A 19,392-nucleotide genomic window follows, 5' to 3' on the forward strand; every position below is an offset into this window, starting at 1 on the left:
GTGTGTTTGCCACCATGTCATTTAGAACTGCCCTAACCAGGTAGTGCTTAAAATGCTGGCTATGGTCTGGTGCCTTGCCGATAGTAGGGCTCTCAGCTTTCACACGTTTTCAGAGCAGACTTCAGCCCTTACAAAGCGTTGGACTGGCTAGTATATCTCTAGGTGAATCCTTCACTGGGACCTCACATGTACCTACTGAGCATGTCCTGTCTCTATCAGCAATAACAACAATCTTCTTCCAACTATAATCTTGCCATTTTGTGTAAAAGTTGGTAGACAAAATAAATCATTATTTAATTATTTGTATTACCACAGTGCCTAGGAGCTCTAGTTATGGACCAAGACCCCATTGCGCTACAAACCCAGAAGAAAAAGATGTTCTCTGCCTCAAGGAGCTGGCAATCTAAGTTTAAGACAAGAGACAGATGGACAAAGACAGATAGGAGTGTACAAGGAAACAATGGTCAGTATGATCTTAGCATACTAGCAGCTTAACAGTTGTCCCATTTTGTGTAAGTATCACTGCAAAGGACAGTTGCTTGGGGTCACATAACTAGGAATTAATACTGGGAATTAGAGAACAAATGAGCCGAAGGAATAATTTTACTCCATTGGTTGTACAGGGTGAGTGCAGCTGTAATAGTGCAATGGTACAGATGGGGGTTATAATCTCACATGCTATTAACCCACTAAGAGTCAAAGGAGTAAAATCAATGGGGAGTGAAAAGGAGAGACCAGAGATTGGTGATAACGGGAAGAAGCCAGACAAAGGCCATGTCTACATCTAAAATTTTGCAGCGCTGGTTGTTACAGCTGTATTAGTACAGCTGTATAGGGCCAGCGCTGCAGAGTGGCCACACTTACAGCAACCAGCGCTGCAAGTGGTGTTAGATGTGGCCACACTGCAGCGCTGTTGGGCGGCTTCAAGGGAGGTTCGGGGAACGCGAGAGCAAACCGCGGCGAAGCTGGTCTCCTTTCCCGGTTTGCTATCGCGTTCCCCGAACCACCCTGCAAACCGCAGGGAAGGAGACCTGCTTGCTCGGGGTTCGGGGAACGCGAGAGCAAACCGGGGAAGGAGACCAGCTTCACCGCGGTTTGCTCTCGCGTTCCCGGAACCACCCAGCAAACTGCGGGGAAGGAGACCTGCTTGCTCGGGGGTTCGGGGAACGCGAGAGCAAACCGGGAAAGGAGACCAGCTTCGCCGCGGTTTGCTCTCGCGTTCCCCGAACCCCCGAGCAAGCAGGTCTTCTTCCCTGCGGTTTGCAGGGTGGTTCGGAGAACGCGAGAGCAAACCGCGGCGAAGCTGGTCTCCTTTGCCGGTTTGCTCTCGCGTTCCGGAACCACCCTGCAAACCGCAGGGAAGGAGACCTGCTTGCTCGGGGGTTCGGGGAACGAGAGAGCAAACCGGGGAAGGAGACCAGCTTCGCTGCGGTTTGCTCTCGCGTTTCCCGGAACCACCCTGCAAACGGCAGGGAAGGAGACCTGCTTGTTCGGGGAACGCGAGAGCAAACCGCGGCGAAGCTGGTCTCCTTTCCCGGTTTGCTCTCGCGTTCCCGGAACCACCCAGCAAACCGCAGGGAAGGAGACCTGCTTGCTCGGGGTTCGGGGAACGCGAGAGCAAACCGGGGAAGGAGACCAGCTTGATTACCAGAGGCTTCCTCAGGTATGCTGGGATACCTGCTTATTCCACGGAGGTCAAGAAAAGCGCTGGTAAGTGTCTATATTTGATTACCAGCGCTGGATCACCAGCGCTGGATCCTCTACACCCGAGACAAAACGGGAGTACGGCCAGCGCTGCAAACAGGGAGTTGCAGCGCTGGTGGTGCCCTGCAGATGTGTACACCTCCTAAGTTGCAGCGCTGTAACTCCCTCACCAGCGCTGCAACTTTCTGATGTAGACAAGCCCAAAGTGTCCCATGTATGCAAGGCATGAAATGCAGCCACATAAAGGAGAAAAATGACACTGGCGAGACACCACTAAGACTTAGATGTGGTGATGCCTGTTCATTATTTTTCTATTGAATCACGATATATCTTGCCAATGATTTCTCAAAATTACCATAATGTACCTGTCTCTTAGGGCATGGCTACACTTGCAGATGTAGAGCGCTGTGAGTTAAACCCGCCTTCAGAGAGCACAGTAGGGAAAGCGCTGCAGTCTGTCCACACTGACAGCTGCTTGCGCACTGGCGTGACCACATTTGCAGCACTTGCAGCGGCATTGGGAGCAGTGCATTATGGGCAGCTATCCCAGCATGCAAGTGACTTTCAAATGGGGGGGGGTGGGGTGGAGTGTGACAGGGAGTGTGTTGTGTGTATCTGGGGGGAGAGTGAGTGGGTTTTGGGGGGCCTGAGAACATGTCAGCATGCTGTCTTGTAAGTTCAGACAGCAAAAGACTTCCCACTACCCTCCGCCTCTCTCTCACACACACAGCATTCCCAGCTGTCAGAAACAGAGCTTTCAAACTGCATATCCGCATTCCTACAGTGACTCAAAACAATGACAAGAGTGGCAGCTTAAGGGGACTATGGGATGTTTCTGGAGGCTGATCAGAGCGCAGTATGTAACACCTCATCCACACTGGCACCATGGAGCTCCAGCAGGGACGCAGCAAACATTATTCCACTCACTGAGGTGGAGTACCAGCAGTGCTGGAGCCGCGGAGTCAGAGCGCTCTACGTGCCTTGCCAGTGTGGACGAGTAGTGAGCTAGGACGCCTGGGGCTCCTTTATTGCGCTGTAAGTCACAAGTTCACCCTGACCCCGATATAACGCTGTCCTTGGGAGCCAGAAAATCTTACCACATTATAGGTGACACTGTGTTATATCGAACTTGCTTTGATCTACCAGAGCATGCAGCCTCATCCCCCCCGGAGCACTGCTTTACGGCGTTATATCTGAATTTGTGTTATATCAGTTCGCGTTATATCAGGGTAGAGGTGTGTAGCCAAACCCTTAGCCTATCACTTTCTCCATGTCTAAAGTACAAAGATAAAGTATTTCACTCTATTTCCAGCCCAGCCCAACACTTATAATTTATTTGCCAAGCAGCAATACCTTGATACAACAAATACTTGCACACATGCTTATCTTTGCTACCACAAATAGTTCCATTGATATTCACAGCAGTAAAGTGAAGCGTACATAAAAGTGTTTGCAGGATCTGCCACACAACAGTGTGCTCGCTGCTTGAATTGTATTGCTATCGTATAATAAATACTAAACCTTTTTGGGGGGGTGAATGTATAGGTAGCAATGTAGCATGTATGTTGTGCGGAGAGCTGCATATACAGCCCACAATGATAAGGTTGAGAACTACTGGTCTAAATCAATTTGGTCATCACTGTTATATTCTTTCTTTCTTGGTCTAAATCAGTTTGGTCATCACTGCCACATTCTTTCTTTCTTGCTAGCAATCTAGCCTGGCACCCTCTCTCCTTCCCTGCTGCTCCATTCTTGCTCAACTACCTGCTTCTAGTTCTTTCACCACTTCCCCTTCCACTCAGGCAGAGGGTGTGGCTAGGATGAGAATGCTCCACACAATGTCTTCTACTCTCTTCTGTTTGCTCCCTTAGACTCCACTTGCTGGTCAAAACTGGAATCTGAACGATTTTCCACACACAGCTAAATGTCAGTATGAACATATTTTTCCCCCAGTTTGAAAGAATTTAACAGCATGCATGTTTATACCCTCCCAATTATATTTTCTTTCCCTGCTCATTTGTAAGAGGTCAGTACTGACAACATTCAGCTGCTTTATGGGGAGATTCAGGTCAAACTATATAAACTTTTTTTAAAATGTTGCAGTTTGGCACTTTAATAAATCAGTGTGCTTATGTGATGAGTGATTGTTTACTGTTTATGCCTATCAGCATGGAAACCGGCAGGTTTTGCTCACAGTCTCTGAAGTAGTGGAGGACACAGTTTATCCTCATTTAGACTTTCAGTTAAACTGTGGTCAGTGCCCGCTTAGCTGATATACCGAAATAATTTTGCTTGGCACAGACAAGGCCTAAGTGAGTCAGCTGCCATTCACAACATGGCTGTATATGGAGAGTAATTCTGCAACCCAGCTATAACTTGAACTTTGGCCTTTAATATTTACGAGCAAGCTGCCTCTGTATTCTGGGAATCTCCTTCAAAAACTGTAGTTGTGATCTGAATGAGAAATCATTCTTTTAAAAATATCAATAATTTCTTTGCCCCATTTTAAGTGTTAACTTAGTACAACTTCCTGCATTCTAAAGAAATTTGCCGGATGGTGGTGAATAAAGATAAGGTTAATCCTATATAGTTAAACTTATTCAAGGAGACAACCTGGAGATTGCCATGGAAACAGATCATGCAGCCTTAATGCTACTTTTAAATATTATACATCCCTGAACTGCAATGTAGTTTGTAAAGTTATTCCATGCATACAAGCATAGTGCTGTAGACAGATTTACAGGGTACATAGAGATCAACATACATGGCAATCTGCCCATCCCAAGGAAATAACAGCTCAGGGGAAAAACTACTTAGGAAGCTCAGCTTTTAGTAAACCTCCTTAGGGGAAGGGTTTACAGCCATACAGATGGGGGAGGGGATTTCCCCCTCTGATTGTGGAGATGCCTTGAGATCCACTAGGAAATCCAGTTCCACCAATATAGATTCCTTGAGGAGATAACTAGATTTGCTTCCCAGTCCATGATTACACGCTACACCTTTTGGGTTGGTTGGATGGTGAAGGGAGCAGGAATAGATAGCAGCTGTGGATAGAGAGCTAACAGCATTATTTTCCCATGGAAAATCTGCTTCAAATGATGTGTATTTTCCAGGGGATAATACTGCAGTGAACAGCTCCTTCATAGCTCTGCTTCTTCTCCACAGCAATCTGTCTTCTGAGGTATAACTCACTGGTTTTTTTCTGAGGTATAGCTCAGTGGTTTGAGCATTGGCCTGCTAAACCCAGGGTTGTGAGTTCAATCCTTAAGGGGGGGGCACTTAGAGATCTGGGGCAAAAATCAGTATTTGGTCCTCCTAGTGAAGGCAGGGCGCTGGACTCAATAACCTTTGGTGCCTTCCAGTTCTAGAAGATAGATATATCTCCAATTATTATAACCCTGGGAAGCTGCTGTATGAACATACTCAGTGTTAGCTTTCCATTTAAGTCAGATCTTGTTTAATGCATAGTCTAATATTGTCCCTTGGGATAAGCATGTGCTGTGCTTTCAACTGTCCCATGCACATGTCCACTCAGAATTGCCAACATCAAGAGATCAAAAATCATGAGTCAGAATCTCCCTCTTCCCCCCCCCCCCAAAAAAAAAAAAACCTCATGATTTTTAGGCCAATGACTATATTGTGTGGTTTTTTTGGTCTGTCCTTTGATTTGTGAACTCCCCCATATGTGCAAGTGTGAGAGAATTAGTGTTGCCCACTCTCTCAAATGTACTGAGGAAAGTGATGATGGTCCCTGTTGCATGAACTCTCGCATCCTGCCCAGCATTTAATCCTGTCCCACAGACTCCACACATCTGTCCCCACCATAAGTTCAGTTCCTGTCAGTTCATACCCCCACCCCATTGCCCCCCCACACCCTTAGTTCAGCCCCCATCCCACTTAGTTTAGTCCCCACCAACCCTGCTCAGTTTAATCCCCTCCATCAACCCTCACCCCCCTTAATTCAGACCCACCCAGCTCCATCAGTCCACTCCCAGTTCAGCCTTCCTACCCCACCTGATTTCTGCTCCTTGGGTTTTTCACCTCCTATCCCAAGGCTGGGGGGAGGGGCAGCTGCAGCTGAGTCCCCTCTCCCCTTTTCCAAGCTTGGGGGAGCAGCTCCAGGGGCTCTTCACCCCCTCTCTGTCCCTTTCCAGGCTGGGTGATGCAGGGGGAGGAGCAGAGGCATCATCCTACAAGTGTTTCTCACAGGTGGAGAGTGGGGAGCAGAGTTGTGCTGAACTCTTTGCTTCCTCCTGCCCTTTCTCCTCTTGTGAGAAAAACAAACAGAGAGGAGAGACTCTGACGGCTTCTGGCTGGGATGAACTTCAAAAGGGGGCTGAAGCTTCTCATGTCATTGTGAGATGAGCTCCCGCACACTCCAAAATCCCATCACTTGTGGGGGAAAAATCACAAGAGTTGGCAATACCCCCCACTAGAGATAAGAGTGAGAATTTACTGTTTAGTTGTTGCATCGCTGGGCTCTGTTCATGCATCAGTTTAGATTCCCATTAGGTCATTTCAAGCACCATAGTTTGTTTGCTTTGTTTTGTTTTTTGTTTTTGGACAATTCCTAGTTTGCTTTAACAGAAGTCAGAAGGTAACATGATCTAATATGAACAGACGTTTTGTTTAAATATTGTATTCATTTTTATTATTTTTAAACCATTATTAAATCAGGTTGGAAAGAACTGCTTACGGTTCTTTTTTACCAGGCTCTCATAGTGCTAGTGTCACAAATGACATTTTTCAACAAGATGGCTGACCAATAACCCTTTCCATCAAGATGGAAAAATTAGGTTCCAAAATGCCTATTGCTGAGTTTTCATTTGTTTGTTTGTTTTAAACCCATGCATTTAATAGGTTATTCTTATGGACAAATGCTTCTTATCTGTGAACTCTCATACTCCTGGTCTCCACAGATGGAAGACTGTTTTTCTTTAAAGGAAGAATGAACCTGAATTTATGCCCCATATGTGGCCAACAGTCACTGGGCATTTTTATAAGGGGAAAACACTATTACTTTTGAAGCCAATATTACCCCGGGGGACTTCGCAAATGTATAAAATGAATTATTGCTATTTTGAAACACACTCTCTCTCTCTCTCTCCTCAGTTAATTTTTACAATAAGCAGAGTTACTTCCTATATATACAGTAATAGGCTATATTTCACAGTAATAAACCAGCAGATATTTAGAGAGACTGCTGTACACAAATTATTGGCTCGATTCTGCAAGCATTTATGCATGAGAATACCTTTACTCACACTAGGATTACCAGATAGCAACTGAAAAAAAGGACAGGGGGTGGGAGGCAATAGGCACCTGTATAAGAAAAAGTCACCAAAAAAACTGGAGTGTCCCTTTAAAAACGGGACATCTGGTCACCCCAATTCACACTGAGAAATCTTACTGAAGTTAATAAAACAACTCCATGTTAGTAAGGCTACTCACATGAATAAGTATTTGCAGATTTGGGGCCTAAGTAATCAGCGGTGCACTGTTTGGTATTAGTTGTCAATAGCTGGCTGCCTGCACAGCATACTATTCTTCAAATGCTTATTTCCTTTTGTCAGGACTTCCCATAATCTATTATAAACAACTTCGTAAAAGGAGGCATTATAAGCTGTCACATTTCATTTGTTTTTTTAAGTTGTTAGCCAAGAAACAGGATAACAGAAACAGGGGAATCAGAAGAACATCACATATCCTGATTAGTGAGGGAATGTGCGGGTTCAGAAGGAAGGAGCAGAAATGATTTTTTTTAAGATAGTGTTTTATCATTAAAGCGTAATTATAAATGTTAACAGTTTAACTATTAGAACAATTTATGTAGGGTGTGATAAATTCTCCATTGCTTGTAGTCTTTAAATCAAGACAGTTGTCTTTCTAAAATACATCCTATAATTCAAACAGAAGTAATGGGTTTGATGTAGAAGCTATCAGCTGAGATTCATAGGCCCAGTGGCAGATTAACACACGAACACATGGGGCCCATGCTCAGGGCCCCCCACTGGAGCACTGGAAACCATGTAGAAGTGAGAGGGCTATGGTGCCAGAATTGGGGCCCTTCCCTCTGCTTCTCCTCCTCCCCAGAAGCTGGAGCCAGGCTATGGTAAAAGCCGCCCAGGGCTGCTGTGGGGAGCACCATGGCAGCTCTTACTATGGCCCACCTCCAGCTTGGCCAGGGGCAGGCCTCAGGGAAGAAGAGGACAGGGATCATGACACCATGGTGATGGTGGGCTAAGTCCCTCATTAGTCCCCTACCTGGAAGCGGCTGGTGCCATTAGCAAAAGCTGTATTTCATGGCAGGGGAGCTGATAAGGCGATCAGCTCCTCCACCATGAAGTGCAGACTCTGACACCGTCACTCTACACCTGCCTGAGGCTACTACGTTTATGTTAAAAAGTGGGAGGGCCGTGACCCCCTGATTTCCCACTCCCTCCAGTTCCAGAGGTTCAAATATTCTTTGTACCCAGGGCCCCAATAAATCTTAATCCTCTCTGCATAGGTCTCTGTTATGCAGCCAGATGACAACAATGGACCCTTCTGACCTTAAAATCTATTAATCAGAAAGTTCCAGAGAATGTAATAGAGACTAAAACTTTCTATAGGTTTTGTTTTAAACTATCCAATAAATGTAATGGAAAACTGTATTACAGACTGTAGATTTTAGAGTACTGTCTACAGTACTTCATTATGTTTCTATGTAGCCCACTTTAATTTATTTGTCTCATTAGAGTTGGTAAGGCAACCCCCATCTTTTCATGTTCTCTGTGTGTGTGTGTATATATATCTTCCTACTATATGTTCCACTCCATGCATCTGATGAAGTGGGTTTTAGCCCACGAAAGCTTATGCCCAGATAAATTTGTTAGTGTCTAAGGTGCCACAAGTACTCCTCGTTCTTTTTGCTGATAAAGACTAACATGGCTACCACTCTGAAACCTACTACAAGAAGTGTACCCACCTCCAGTCTGATCCCTTTGCTTATGTGCTCCTTTCTCTGATCCTCTGTCTTTGTCTATTTAGTTTGCAGCAGGGCAGGGACCATATTTTCACATGTCTGTAAAACATCCATCACACTAATAAACAGCTGGTAAAAAAAAATCAATTTTTTTCTCACAACAAATTTTGGAATTTTTCAACCAGCTCTAAAAACAAATAATAATTAATAATACAATTTCAACTGGGGAAAACAGCATGTTACCTTAGAAACAGTTAAATTTGAAAATAATTTGTTTTAGAACTTGCTGAATCCAAATACTGCTTCCTTATATATTCTTTGGAGTGGAAAAATAAAGTTGCAGGAAAAATGTATGAGGATTAATTTTAGAGAGACACATATTCAATAATTTTTAAATATTAGCCATTCATTTACTACACTTGCAAAGTCTCTAATGTTAAAGGTGAATTAAAAAAGATTAGTATTTTCCTCTCTTGTATATATTCAGGGACTGTGCTAATATTGTCAATCGAATTTTGGGTCAAAATGCAGATGCTGACTTCCATTAAACTTAAGGAAAAACAGCCCCTCTCTTGTTCAGGACAACAGCAGTAACTATATTCACAGATGAAAAAGCATTTATCATTGTGAATAACCTGTGAAATACAAGGCTTTGAAAAACAGTATGTTATTACCATTTCTGAGTCTGGTTCTGAGGCAGCCATCTTGCTGGAAAGGGATGTCAGACATCTTGTTGAAAAAATACAACAGTTTTGTTTTTCCATGCTATATAGAATGAATAAGGTAGTCAGTGTCACTCAGACCTAAAATAAATAGTGTTTCATATTTAACTAGTCTCAGATTCAACTGTACATTTTACAGCTTGATTTCTGCTATTCCCTGTTTCTGTCTGCATGATATACAAAATGAAGTGTGGCAGCTAATACTGTCTTTATAGAGTTATTCACGGTATGGTAAAAGATAATTGGAATGCAAGGAGCAAACTGATATTTTAATAATTATATGATAGCAGGTGTTAAACTTTAACAATACTACTACAGAGTACATTGCTGATAACATAATTTGTACATTTTCTCTAAATGTCTGTATAGTATTATGAGAAATATGCCCTACTGTATGCAGTATAGTAGCAGGTAACTACATTTGCTTAGGGAAAAATGATAAAACTCTCAGTTGTGGTTACTGGAAGCAGCCACCTACTGCTGATAATATATAGGACTAGCATCAATACTGAACATTTTTTTCTCTAAAAGGTACTTGTAACCAGCAGTCACACAGATCTGTAGTATATCACTGTGTGCATGCCATAGAATATGATTTCCATTAGAGGATATTTCTTATGTTGAATGTAGTGTTTGTTCTTCAGCAGTATTTTATTAACACTCTGCTTGAAGTCAATATCTATGGCCTAGTTTACACTTAAAACTCAATTTAATGTTATACTAACTAGAGTCCATCCTGCTCTGACTGAACTCTGTGGGAGTTTTGACATTGACTTCAGTCATAGAAGGATCAGGCCTAGTGTCTACTTATAGAGCTGCTGCATCCATGGAAAAACTGCTGCTTCTTTAAAAACAGGTTTTCATATACAAAAGTAAAAATCATCTCCTTCTCAATTGTGTCTAAACTATCTGATCCTCATAAGGGTGATTAGAGCCCTGTGACATTGCACTCCATATGTTATATGGAAATAAGCTTATGAGTGTGACTGATGTAACTGGAATATGCTTTATGCAAAAGGTCTCTTGTAAGGTATCATAACAAAGGTTATAAACTACTGAATATATTCTTCCTGTTTGTATGCATGTATCATTCTTGTATCTGAAGCTAGAAATATGAAGTATAACTCTGAGATCCTATTGTAATTATGTAAAGTATAGACCATTAATGGTGGTTTAGCATCTTGATGGCTCCCATTGACTAGGACAATTGGTTGTAAATAGTTTATTTACTTTCAAATCTTCCTGTATACCTGTGGGCCAACCCAGGAAGAATGGAGACTATGGGTCTTACATAACATGTGACTATGTGACATGATACTGGAATCCATCTTAATCCTTGTACTTTTCCATTGATGAGGCAGGGGTAGGGAGAACCACAGACAAAAGAGTCCCACCTTGTGCCAAAGCTATAAAAGGGGGTGGAGCAGGACAAAAGAGGCTGCCAGTCCTGAGGAAACCCGTGCTTACCACCAGAGATGTCTGCTGGCTCTAACAAAGACCGTACCAGGCGAAAGGATTGGACCCAGACTAGGAAGGCATCTAGCCTGTGAAAGGTTTCAGCATGGTAGCCATGTTAGTCTGTATCAGCAAAAAAGTTAGTATCAGACAGCACATCCCTTGGCCCGCGCTGCTTCCTGCAGCCCCCATTGGCCTGGAGCGGCGAACCGCGGCCAGTGGGAGCTGTGATTGGTCAAACCTGCAGACGCGGCAGGTAAATAAACCATCCTGGCGCACCAGGGGCTTTCCCTGAACAAGCGGCGGTCCTAGTTTGAGAACCACTGATATAGAGGGCGAACAATTTACAAATTTACCCTGTATAAGCATTATACAAAGTAAAACAGATTTATTTGGGGTTTGGATCCTATTGGTGTCTGGGTGCTGGAGACAGGTAATTTGCAGAGCTGTTTTTAGTTAAAGTCTGCAGCTTTGGGGGCGTGGTTCAGACCTGGGTCTATGTTGCAGCAGGCTAGTGTGTCTGGCTCAACAAGGCAGGGTTCTGGAGTCCCAAACGGGCAGGGAAAGCGGGCTCAGAGATAATTTCACCACATCAGGTGAGAGTCCCAAGGGGATCTTTGTGACCAAATCCATCACAAGCCCCTAAAAGGGGCTCGACTCAGCACACAGAAAGTGACAATCCCCTCAACCAAAGAGAGGGGCCACAACAAACAAAACCCCCACAACAACCACCAGGATCAGTTAAACAAGGGTGTGTGGGAGGAAGGGATGACAATAATAGTAAAAGAATGGGAGTGTGGTTACAGGGTCAAAATTCACATGTCCATAAGGTTCTATGGTTGCTGAGCACTACTGCATTGACCTGCCACATGCAACAGTGCCAGGGCCAGCTCTAGCCATTTTGCCGCCCCAAGCACAGTGGCATGCTGCGGGGGGCGCTCTGCTGCTCGCCAGTCCTGTGGCTCTGGTGGATCTCCCACAGACGTGGCTGTGGAGGGTCCGCTGGTCCCGCGGCTCCGGTGGACCTCCTGCAGGCGTGCCTGCGGATGCTCCACCAGAGCCACGGGACCAGCGGACCCTCCACAGGCACGCCTCCGGGAGGTCCATTGGAGCTGCCTGCTGCCCTCCCAGCAACCGGCAGAGCGCCCCCCGCGGCATGCCGCCTCAAGCCCGCACTTGGCGTGCTAGGGCCTGGAGCCGGCCCTGAACAGTGCAGATTTTATACTCCAATTGTTCCTCAATAGCAGGAAAAAATTGGAAATATTACAACTACCACCTTGAATTCTCTACCAGGTTTCCTTCCAGACTGAGGGATCTAAGCTGCTTACTTTGCCTCCTTTTTGCCAAAGAATACATTTCCTTCTAACACCACACAATAACACTAATCATATGGAGTCATTAGAGATGGATTAGATTACAAACAGGTAGCAGCCCATTCCCATGGCAGGCATCCATATCCACTTACTCTAAGGTTACTGTTATTATGCTATCACCTGCCTGAATCGCCTCCTAACCTGCATCCTTGTTTCTTTCCCTCTTCCCTCCACAAACGCACAACTAAAACTACAGCTCCCAGCTTGCAGCGCTCGCCTTTCATTTCCGAGCTGCCCTTGAGTTCCCGACTTGCAATGCGACACTGGGATCCCTAGTCCAATGGCAGCAGCAGGGGGCGGGACTATGCAAATATTGCCGGCGGTCGGTCACCCCACAGGCGGCGCTTCTGTTTCCGTGTTGAGGCGCAGCAGGATTCAGGGACATGGCCAGGCCGGGAACCTGCCGTTACCCTTAGCGTCACCTCAGCCGCCGGCGAGAGAGAGAAGATGGCGTCCATGTTACTGAGGAGCTGCAGCCGGCGGGTCTCCTGCCTGCCCAGGCCGCTGCGCAGGGAGCCCAAGTGGGGTAAGGCTCGGCTCGGGGCCGGGCAGGCGCAGCAGCGCTGGGCGCCGGATCTGGGGGACCCGAGCCGCCGGCTCCCGAGTCCCCGGCCTAGGCCCTGGCGGCCTCCCTACAGTGCGCCCGCACTTCCAGCGCAGAGGGACGGGGTGAGGGGGGCGCGGGGCCTGGGGGAGCCGGCTACGGGCCTGACGGTTCAGGGGGCAGTGACTGGGAGGCGGGCGGGGGAGCGTGCGCGGTGCGAGGCCGCCTCCTTGCCCGGCTTCCAGAGATCACCGGGTGTCAGAGCAACCTTGAGCTCACGTGGGCGAGGCGTGTTGGGGGCCCGCGCTTGGTGATCTCATCCTGCCGCCTTCATCTCTAGCGCCGGAGAGCCCATGTCAGTGGCCCGGGGAGGCGTCTTCCCTCCACGCGTCTCCTGTGCCCGTGGCTCCTTTATTTCTGTTAGCTCAAGCCTTGGGCTATGATGTAGAAGTAATTTGTTGGCGGTGCTCCTGGGCTGGCAAGTCATCGGTGCTTTGCTTTATCTTGTGGCTGGAACCTCCCAGAAGTTTTTTCCTGTGTATAAACTATGTAGTTCATGCTCTACATTGTCATCAGCTTTATTTGGCCTTTGAGTTAAGGTGTCATTGGCTTTAGTTTTCCAAGTGTTCTTTTTTCAAATAAAGTGGGTTATCTATCTAAGCTACACATCCCAAGAGTAAATAAAAACCTAACTGACTTCTTGCAAGTGGCTAATCAATCTTGAAATTGAGTGCAATGAAATCTGATGTGCTTAATTTGTTCTAAGAATTTGGCAACAGACTGAGGTTTCCCAAATGAGGAATCCACATTTTTGTAAAATAGTAAATAACTTGTGACAGGTTAGTTTAGGAGTGGGCAAACTTTTTGGCCTGAGGGCTACATATGGATGTAAAAATTGTACGGCAGGCTATGAATGCTCACAGAATTGGTGGTTGGGTGCAGGAGGGGGTGAGGGCTCTGGCTGGGTGTGCGGGCTCTGGGGTGGGGCTAGAAATGAGAAGTTCAGGGTGTGGGAGGGAGCTCCAGGCTGGGGTGTTGGGGTGTGGTGAAGGCTCCAGCTGGGTGTATGGACTCTGGAGATGAGCGCTTTGGGGTGCAGAAGGGTGGTCCGGGCTGGGTGGGGGCTCTGGGCTGAGGCAGGGAGTTGGGGCAGGGGACTCGGGTGCAGGCTCCAGGCGACACTTACTTCAAGCAGCTGCTGGAAGCAGCAGCATGTCCCCCCTATGCGGAGACAAGGCCCCAGGCACCACCCCCGCAGCTCCCAGAAACAATGGCATGCCTACCCTGTGGCTCCTACGTGGAGGCGCAGCACCGGTCCCTGCAGCACCCATTGGCTGTGGGTCCCAGCCAATGGGAGCTGCGAGGAATGGCACTTGGGGTGGGGGTAGCATGTAGAGTAGAGCTCCCTGGTTGCCCCTACATGTAGGAGCTGGAGGTCGGACATGCCACTGCTTCCGGGAGCAATGTGGCAAGCCTCTGACCCCACTCCCCAGCTGCAGCGCCAGAGTGGGGCAAGCCTCTGATTCTGCTCCCCGGTGGGAGCTCGAGGGCCGGACTAAAATGCTTGACGGGTCAGATGCGGCCCATAGTTTGCCCACCCGTGGGTTAGTTGCTTTTAACTTCAAAAAAAAGATTTGGTTTTAGTATTTATGAAAGGGGTTAGGTTGATCGCTGTGGAAGCTTCAGTATTCTAGCCACAGGACATATAACAGCAGTTCAAACTTTCTTGCAGTGCTTTACCAATTACCTTCAACCTTGAGTTGGAGGAATCAGTCACTGTGAATGAAGGTTAAATGGCTTTGCCAGTTCAATTCATGATCATTGCTGAAGTTGCCAGTAAAGTTTCCACTTGTGATGGATGCTTTCTGTAATGTGGCATACTGGCCAACAACAGCCATGTAATATATTGATCTCGTATAGTTACTGGTCTTTGCTCAGATATTGAAGTAAAGGACGTGATATAAAAACTAAGATAGATTTGGGCTGAATTTGAATTTGTTGACGTGGACCAAAGGTTGAATTTTATTACCATTACTTTGTGCCATCCAGTCCTTCTGCCAACAGCATTCTAAATCTTCAGAATATAGGGAATATGTTTAATCTATACCCTAAATTACAAAAGGGTAAATGGGCATACTGCTAGCATTTATGGCATAACAATATTTTCTCACAGTGGTAACTGGTTAGAATATTTCATGGTGGATGAGTTTTGATGTAAAAATTGCTTTAATAACACAGTTTGGCATAATTAAAAACTCTTCAAGTTTTCTATAGGTACCATGTACACTGATAGATTAAGGCCAAGAAGAGGCCATTGTGATCATCTAGTCTGACCTCCTATATAATAACACAGTCCATAGAAGTTCCTCAAAATAAATCCTAGAGCAGATCTTTTAGAGAAACATCCAGTCTTGGTTTAAAATTCATAGTAGATTCTCCATCACTAACAGCCTTGTTAAATTGTTCCAATGGTTAATTACTCTCACTGTTAAAAAAAAAATAAAAAAAAATTACATCTTACTTCCAGTATGACTGTCTCGCTTCAGCTTCCAGCCTTTGGGTCTTGTTATACCTTACTCTGCTTGTTTGAAGAACCCATTAGTAAATATTTATCCCCCATGTAGATTATTATAGGCTGTAATCAAGTCACTCCTTTATCTTCTCTTTGTTAAGCTTGAGCTGCCTGAGTTTATCACTGTAAAACAGGTGTGCTAATCCTTAATCATTTTCATGGCTCTTCTCTGAACACTCTCTAATATATCAACCTCTTTCTTGAGTTGTAGGCACCAGCCTTGGACATACTATTATGACATCAGTGCCAATCAGAGGTAAAATAACCTGCCTACTCCTACTCAATATTCCCCTGTTTATGCATGGAAGGATCTCATTGGCCACAGCATCACATTGTGAGCTCCTGGTCAGCTAATTATCCACCAGGCTCCCCAAATCTTTTTCAGAGTCACTGCTTTCCAGTGTAGAGTCCCTCATCTGCATTCGTTGTTCCTAGATGTATACATTTCCATTTAGCTGTATTGAAATGCATTTTGTTTGTTTATACCTAGTTTACGAAGTGATCCACATCACTCTGAATCAATGACCTGTCCTCTTTATTTACCATTCGCTCATTTTTTGTGCCATCTGCAAGCTTTCAGTGGTGATTTTATATTCTAGGTCATGTTGTTAAATAGCATGTGGCCACAAACTGATCCCTGCCGGTTTTCACTGGAAACACACTCACTTGATGATGATTCCATGTTCACAGTTACATTTTGAGGCCTGTTAGTTAGCCAGTTTTTAATCCATCTAATGTATGCCATGTTAATTTTATATTCTAGTTTTTTAATCAAAATGTGTGATGCCAAGTCAAATGCCTTAGAGAAGCCTATAAGTATATTTATATCAGCACTGTTCCCTTTGTCAACCAAAATTGTAAACTCATTTAAAAAAATTAGTTTGACAGGGTCTGTTTTCCATAAACGCATGTTGAATTGCACTAATTACATTACCCTCCTTTAGTTCTTTATTAATCAAGTCCTGTATCAGCATCCTGGGATTGATGTCAGGCTGACAAGCCTATAATTACCCAGGTCATCCTGTTTATCCTTTTTCAAAACTGGCAGAGCATTCATTTTCTTCTAGTCTTCCCAAGTGCTCCAAGACTTATTCAGAATCCATGTTAATGGTTCAGCAAGCTCCTCTGCCAGGTCTTTTAAAACTCTTAGCTGAAAGTTATCTGGACCAGCTGATTTAAAAGGGGAACAGAGACGCAGGCAGGCTTTGCGGCGTCAGAGCTGGGAAGAGGGATACGGGGTAAACGCTCTACAGCGTCAGAGCTGGGAACGGAACACTGGGGAACAGGCTTTTTCGGCATATAGAGATAAGCCTGACTGGTGCGAAGGGCTTCAGAATATGCTTGCTTGGAAACTAACCCCGATAAACATTGCATTGTCTGCACTTCGGACTTCTGGTCTTTTGCTGCTTACTTTCTGCGTGACAAGAACCAGGGAAGTGGGAAGGTGGAGGGAAAGCCCTCTAACACTGAGCTACTGGAGTTGATCAGTGTTTGGGGAGAGGAGGCTGTGCAGGGACCCAGGATGCTCCACAAAAAGTAATTGGCAAGTGTAGATAGTTTTTGCACAAAAAAGGGACTTTCCCTCTTTAAATGGCAAGTGTAGACATTGCCTAAGCCTTATTAAAGTCAAGATATTACCACATCTACCCCCTGCCACCATCCACAAGGCTGTTACCCTGTCAAAGAAAGCTATTAGGTTGGTTTGACATGATTTGTTCTTGACAAATCCATGCTGTTACTTATCACCTTATCTTTTAGGTGTTTGCAAATTGATTGCTTAATTGTTTGTTCCATTATGTCTCTGGGTACTGATGTTAAGCTGTCTAGTTTATAATTCCTCGATTTGCCCTTATTTTCCTTTTTATATATTGGCACTATATTTGCCCTTTTGCAGTCCTCTGGAATCTCTCCTGTCATCCATGACTTTTCTAAGATAATTGCTAATGGCTCAGTTATCTTCTCAGTCAGCTTCTTGAGTGTTCTAGGATGTATTTCGTCAGACCCTGGTAACTTGAAGACCTCTAAGTTGTCTAAGTAATTTTTAACTACTACTTTCCCTATTTTAGCCTCTCTTTCTTTTATTTGGTTATATATTCATTTTTTACAGCTGCCTTCACTTGCTCTTTAAACCAGCACACCCTTCTTCCTCGATTGTGGGGTTATAGCTTCTTGGGTATCTAGTAAGTTATTAAATGATTCTCAATTATCAGTCTCGGTTTTCTGACCAAGTTCTTCCTCCCTGCTGATTTGTCTTATTATTGTTTCATGTGCTCTTTCAGCTGGAACGTACCTCTGTTGTTAACCCATTGTTTCATGACAGAAATCCAATTTAATCTTAGTTCATCTTGTTCATTCAGCAAGTAAGTAATTTAAAGAACAGGAGTACTTGTGGCACCTTAGAGACTAACAGACTAACACGGCTGCTGCTCTGAAACCTGTCATTAAGTAGTTTAAGTACTTCTTAGAATCTCAAGTATTCTTCTAGTAAAGATCAAGCCTTTAAGCACCACAGGCTTACACTTTTGGAGTTACTTTTTTCATGAGAGACATCTTTCACTTGAATTTTAAAAACAAAGACATAGTATGTAAGTTTTTCTGTATCTGAAGCCTTTTTTAGGGTGTATAAATTTTTAAAAGTAATCCTATCATTCTTGTTACTGGTTTTACAGTAGGGGAAATTTGTTTGTCTACAGCTCTTATCCAAGTGGATGCTTTTCTTGCTTCCTAAACAGGTAATCCTGGTTAAGGTTTCCTAAGGGGGCAGTGCCAAGTACTTTAAGATGCAGATATTCTCTTTGCAAATATCCCCATTAAAAATCATTCATATAAGTATAATGCCCTGGCAACAAAGATCACGAACCTTCTTTTTCCCTTTCTGTTGGCCTAGAGCTGGCTAGTTCTCATGCATTGCACATTGCTTCAGGGCTAAAGTTGCACATCAGAAGGGACTCTTCAGATCTAGACATACTTCTAAAAGTTAAAATGAAGAAAAATTAATAGTTTTGTAAAACCTTTAAACCTACATTTTTGGCCTAAAGTGCTGTACCTGACAACGTTCATTTCTAAAGTAACAATTGGCCTTTTAAAATAATTTAGTTCATTATTAACGTTATGGGTGAATTGTCTTCTTAAATTTCAATCTGTTTGTGAATTATTTGTATTTTTTTTTCTTTTTCAGGTAACTTGGGAGACCGTACTTGTCTCACTTGTGTGTCTCTAAGGTTGATAAGCCATACGTAAGTAAGCGTAAACATGACACAATTATTTTTCTAGTCTTTTAAAACTCTGCCAAACTATCCTAAAAGCTTTAATACATCATAACGGAACATAGTTACCAGTCTTCTGGAAAAGACACAAAATTACTAGCCACAACCCATATTATAGAGCCACAAACCAAGGCCCAAGAGTAGTACCTTAGTCATATGCCTATTATGTCCCTTTTGGGAGTAGGAATATGTGACGCGTTTTGTTTTTCACCCAATCTATCCTCCTAGTCTTATGCCAATGCAGTAAACAAACACTGCTTTTGTGAAAGCAGTAAAAAGTGAATGCATTTCTGATGATCAAATGCAAGTGATGCCACTGGAAGTGGAAACTCTCCTTCATAACACTGCTGGTCCAAACTCTACTATCGCATACACATATGTAAATGTTGGTCTCAATCCTTTTTGAGCAGTAGTTGATAGGGCCCTACCAAATTCACAGCCCTGAAAAATGCGTCACGGACCATGAAATCTGGTCTTTTGTGTGCTGTTACCCTATACTATGCAGATTTAATGGGGGAGACCAGCATTTTTCAAATTGGTGGCCCTGATCCAAAAGGGAGTTGCGGGGGGTGTTACAAGGTTATTTTAGGGAGCTTGTGATAGTGCAGAAGTAAGGGTGGCAATATCTTCAGAGCTGGGTGGCCGGACAGTGGCAGGTGCTGACTGATGGCCAAGTTCTGCAGGCAGCAGCACAGAAGAAAGGGTGGCAATGCCATACCATGCCATCCTTACTTCTGCGCTGCTTCTGGTGACAGTTCTGCCTTCAGAGCTGGGTTCCTGGTCAGCAGCTGC

General features: G+C 44.5%; 1 protein-coding gene across 2 annotated transcripts in view; it reads left to right on the top strand.

Annotated features, from left to right (window-relative positions):
* Positions 1 to 12,515: 12,515 nt before the first annotated feature.
* The window catches only part of LETM1 (leucine zipper and EF-hand containing transmembrane protein 1), a 72,588-nt gene continuing 65,711 nt past the window's right edge, over positions 12,516 to 19,392 (top strand). The window contains exons 1-2 of one of the 2 annotated variants that reach the window (XM_050947582.1): positions 12,516 to 12,744; positions 18,513 to 18,570. In XM_050947582.1, coding sequence (XP_050803539.1) covers positions 12,666 to 12,744; positions 18,513 to 18,570 — 137 coding nt within the window. In that variant the 5' untranslated portion in view covers positions 12,516 to 12,665. The remainder of the gene's footprint in view (positions 12,745 to 18,512; positions 18,571 to 19,392) is intronic. The other variant, XM_050947583.1, reaches the window with a different exon arrangement.

Source organism: Gopherus flavomarginatus, chromosome 3 (genome assembly GCF_025201925.1).
Source record: "Gopherus flavomarginatus isolate rGopFla2 chromosome 3, rGopFla2.mat.asm, whole genome shotgun sequence".
Classification (NCBI taxonomy): Eukaryota; Metazoa; Chordata; order Testudines; family Testudinidae; genus Gopherus; species Gopherus flavomarginatus.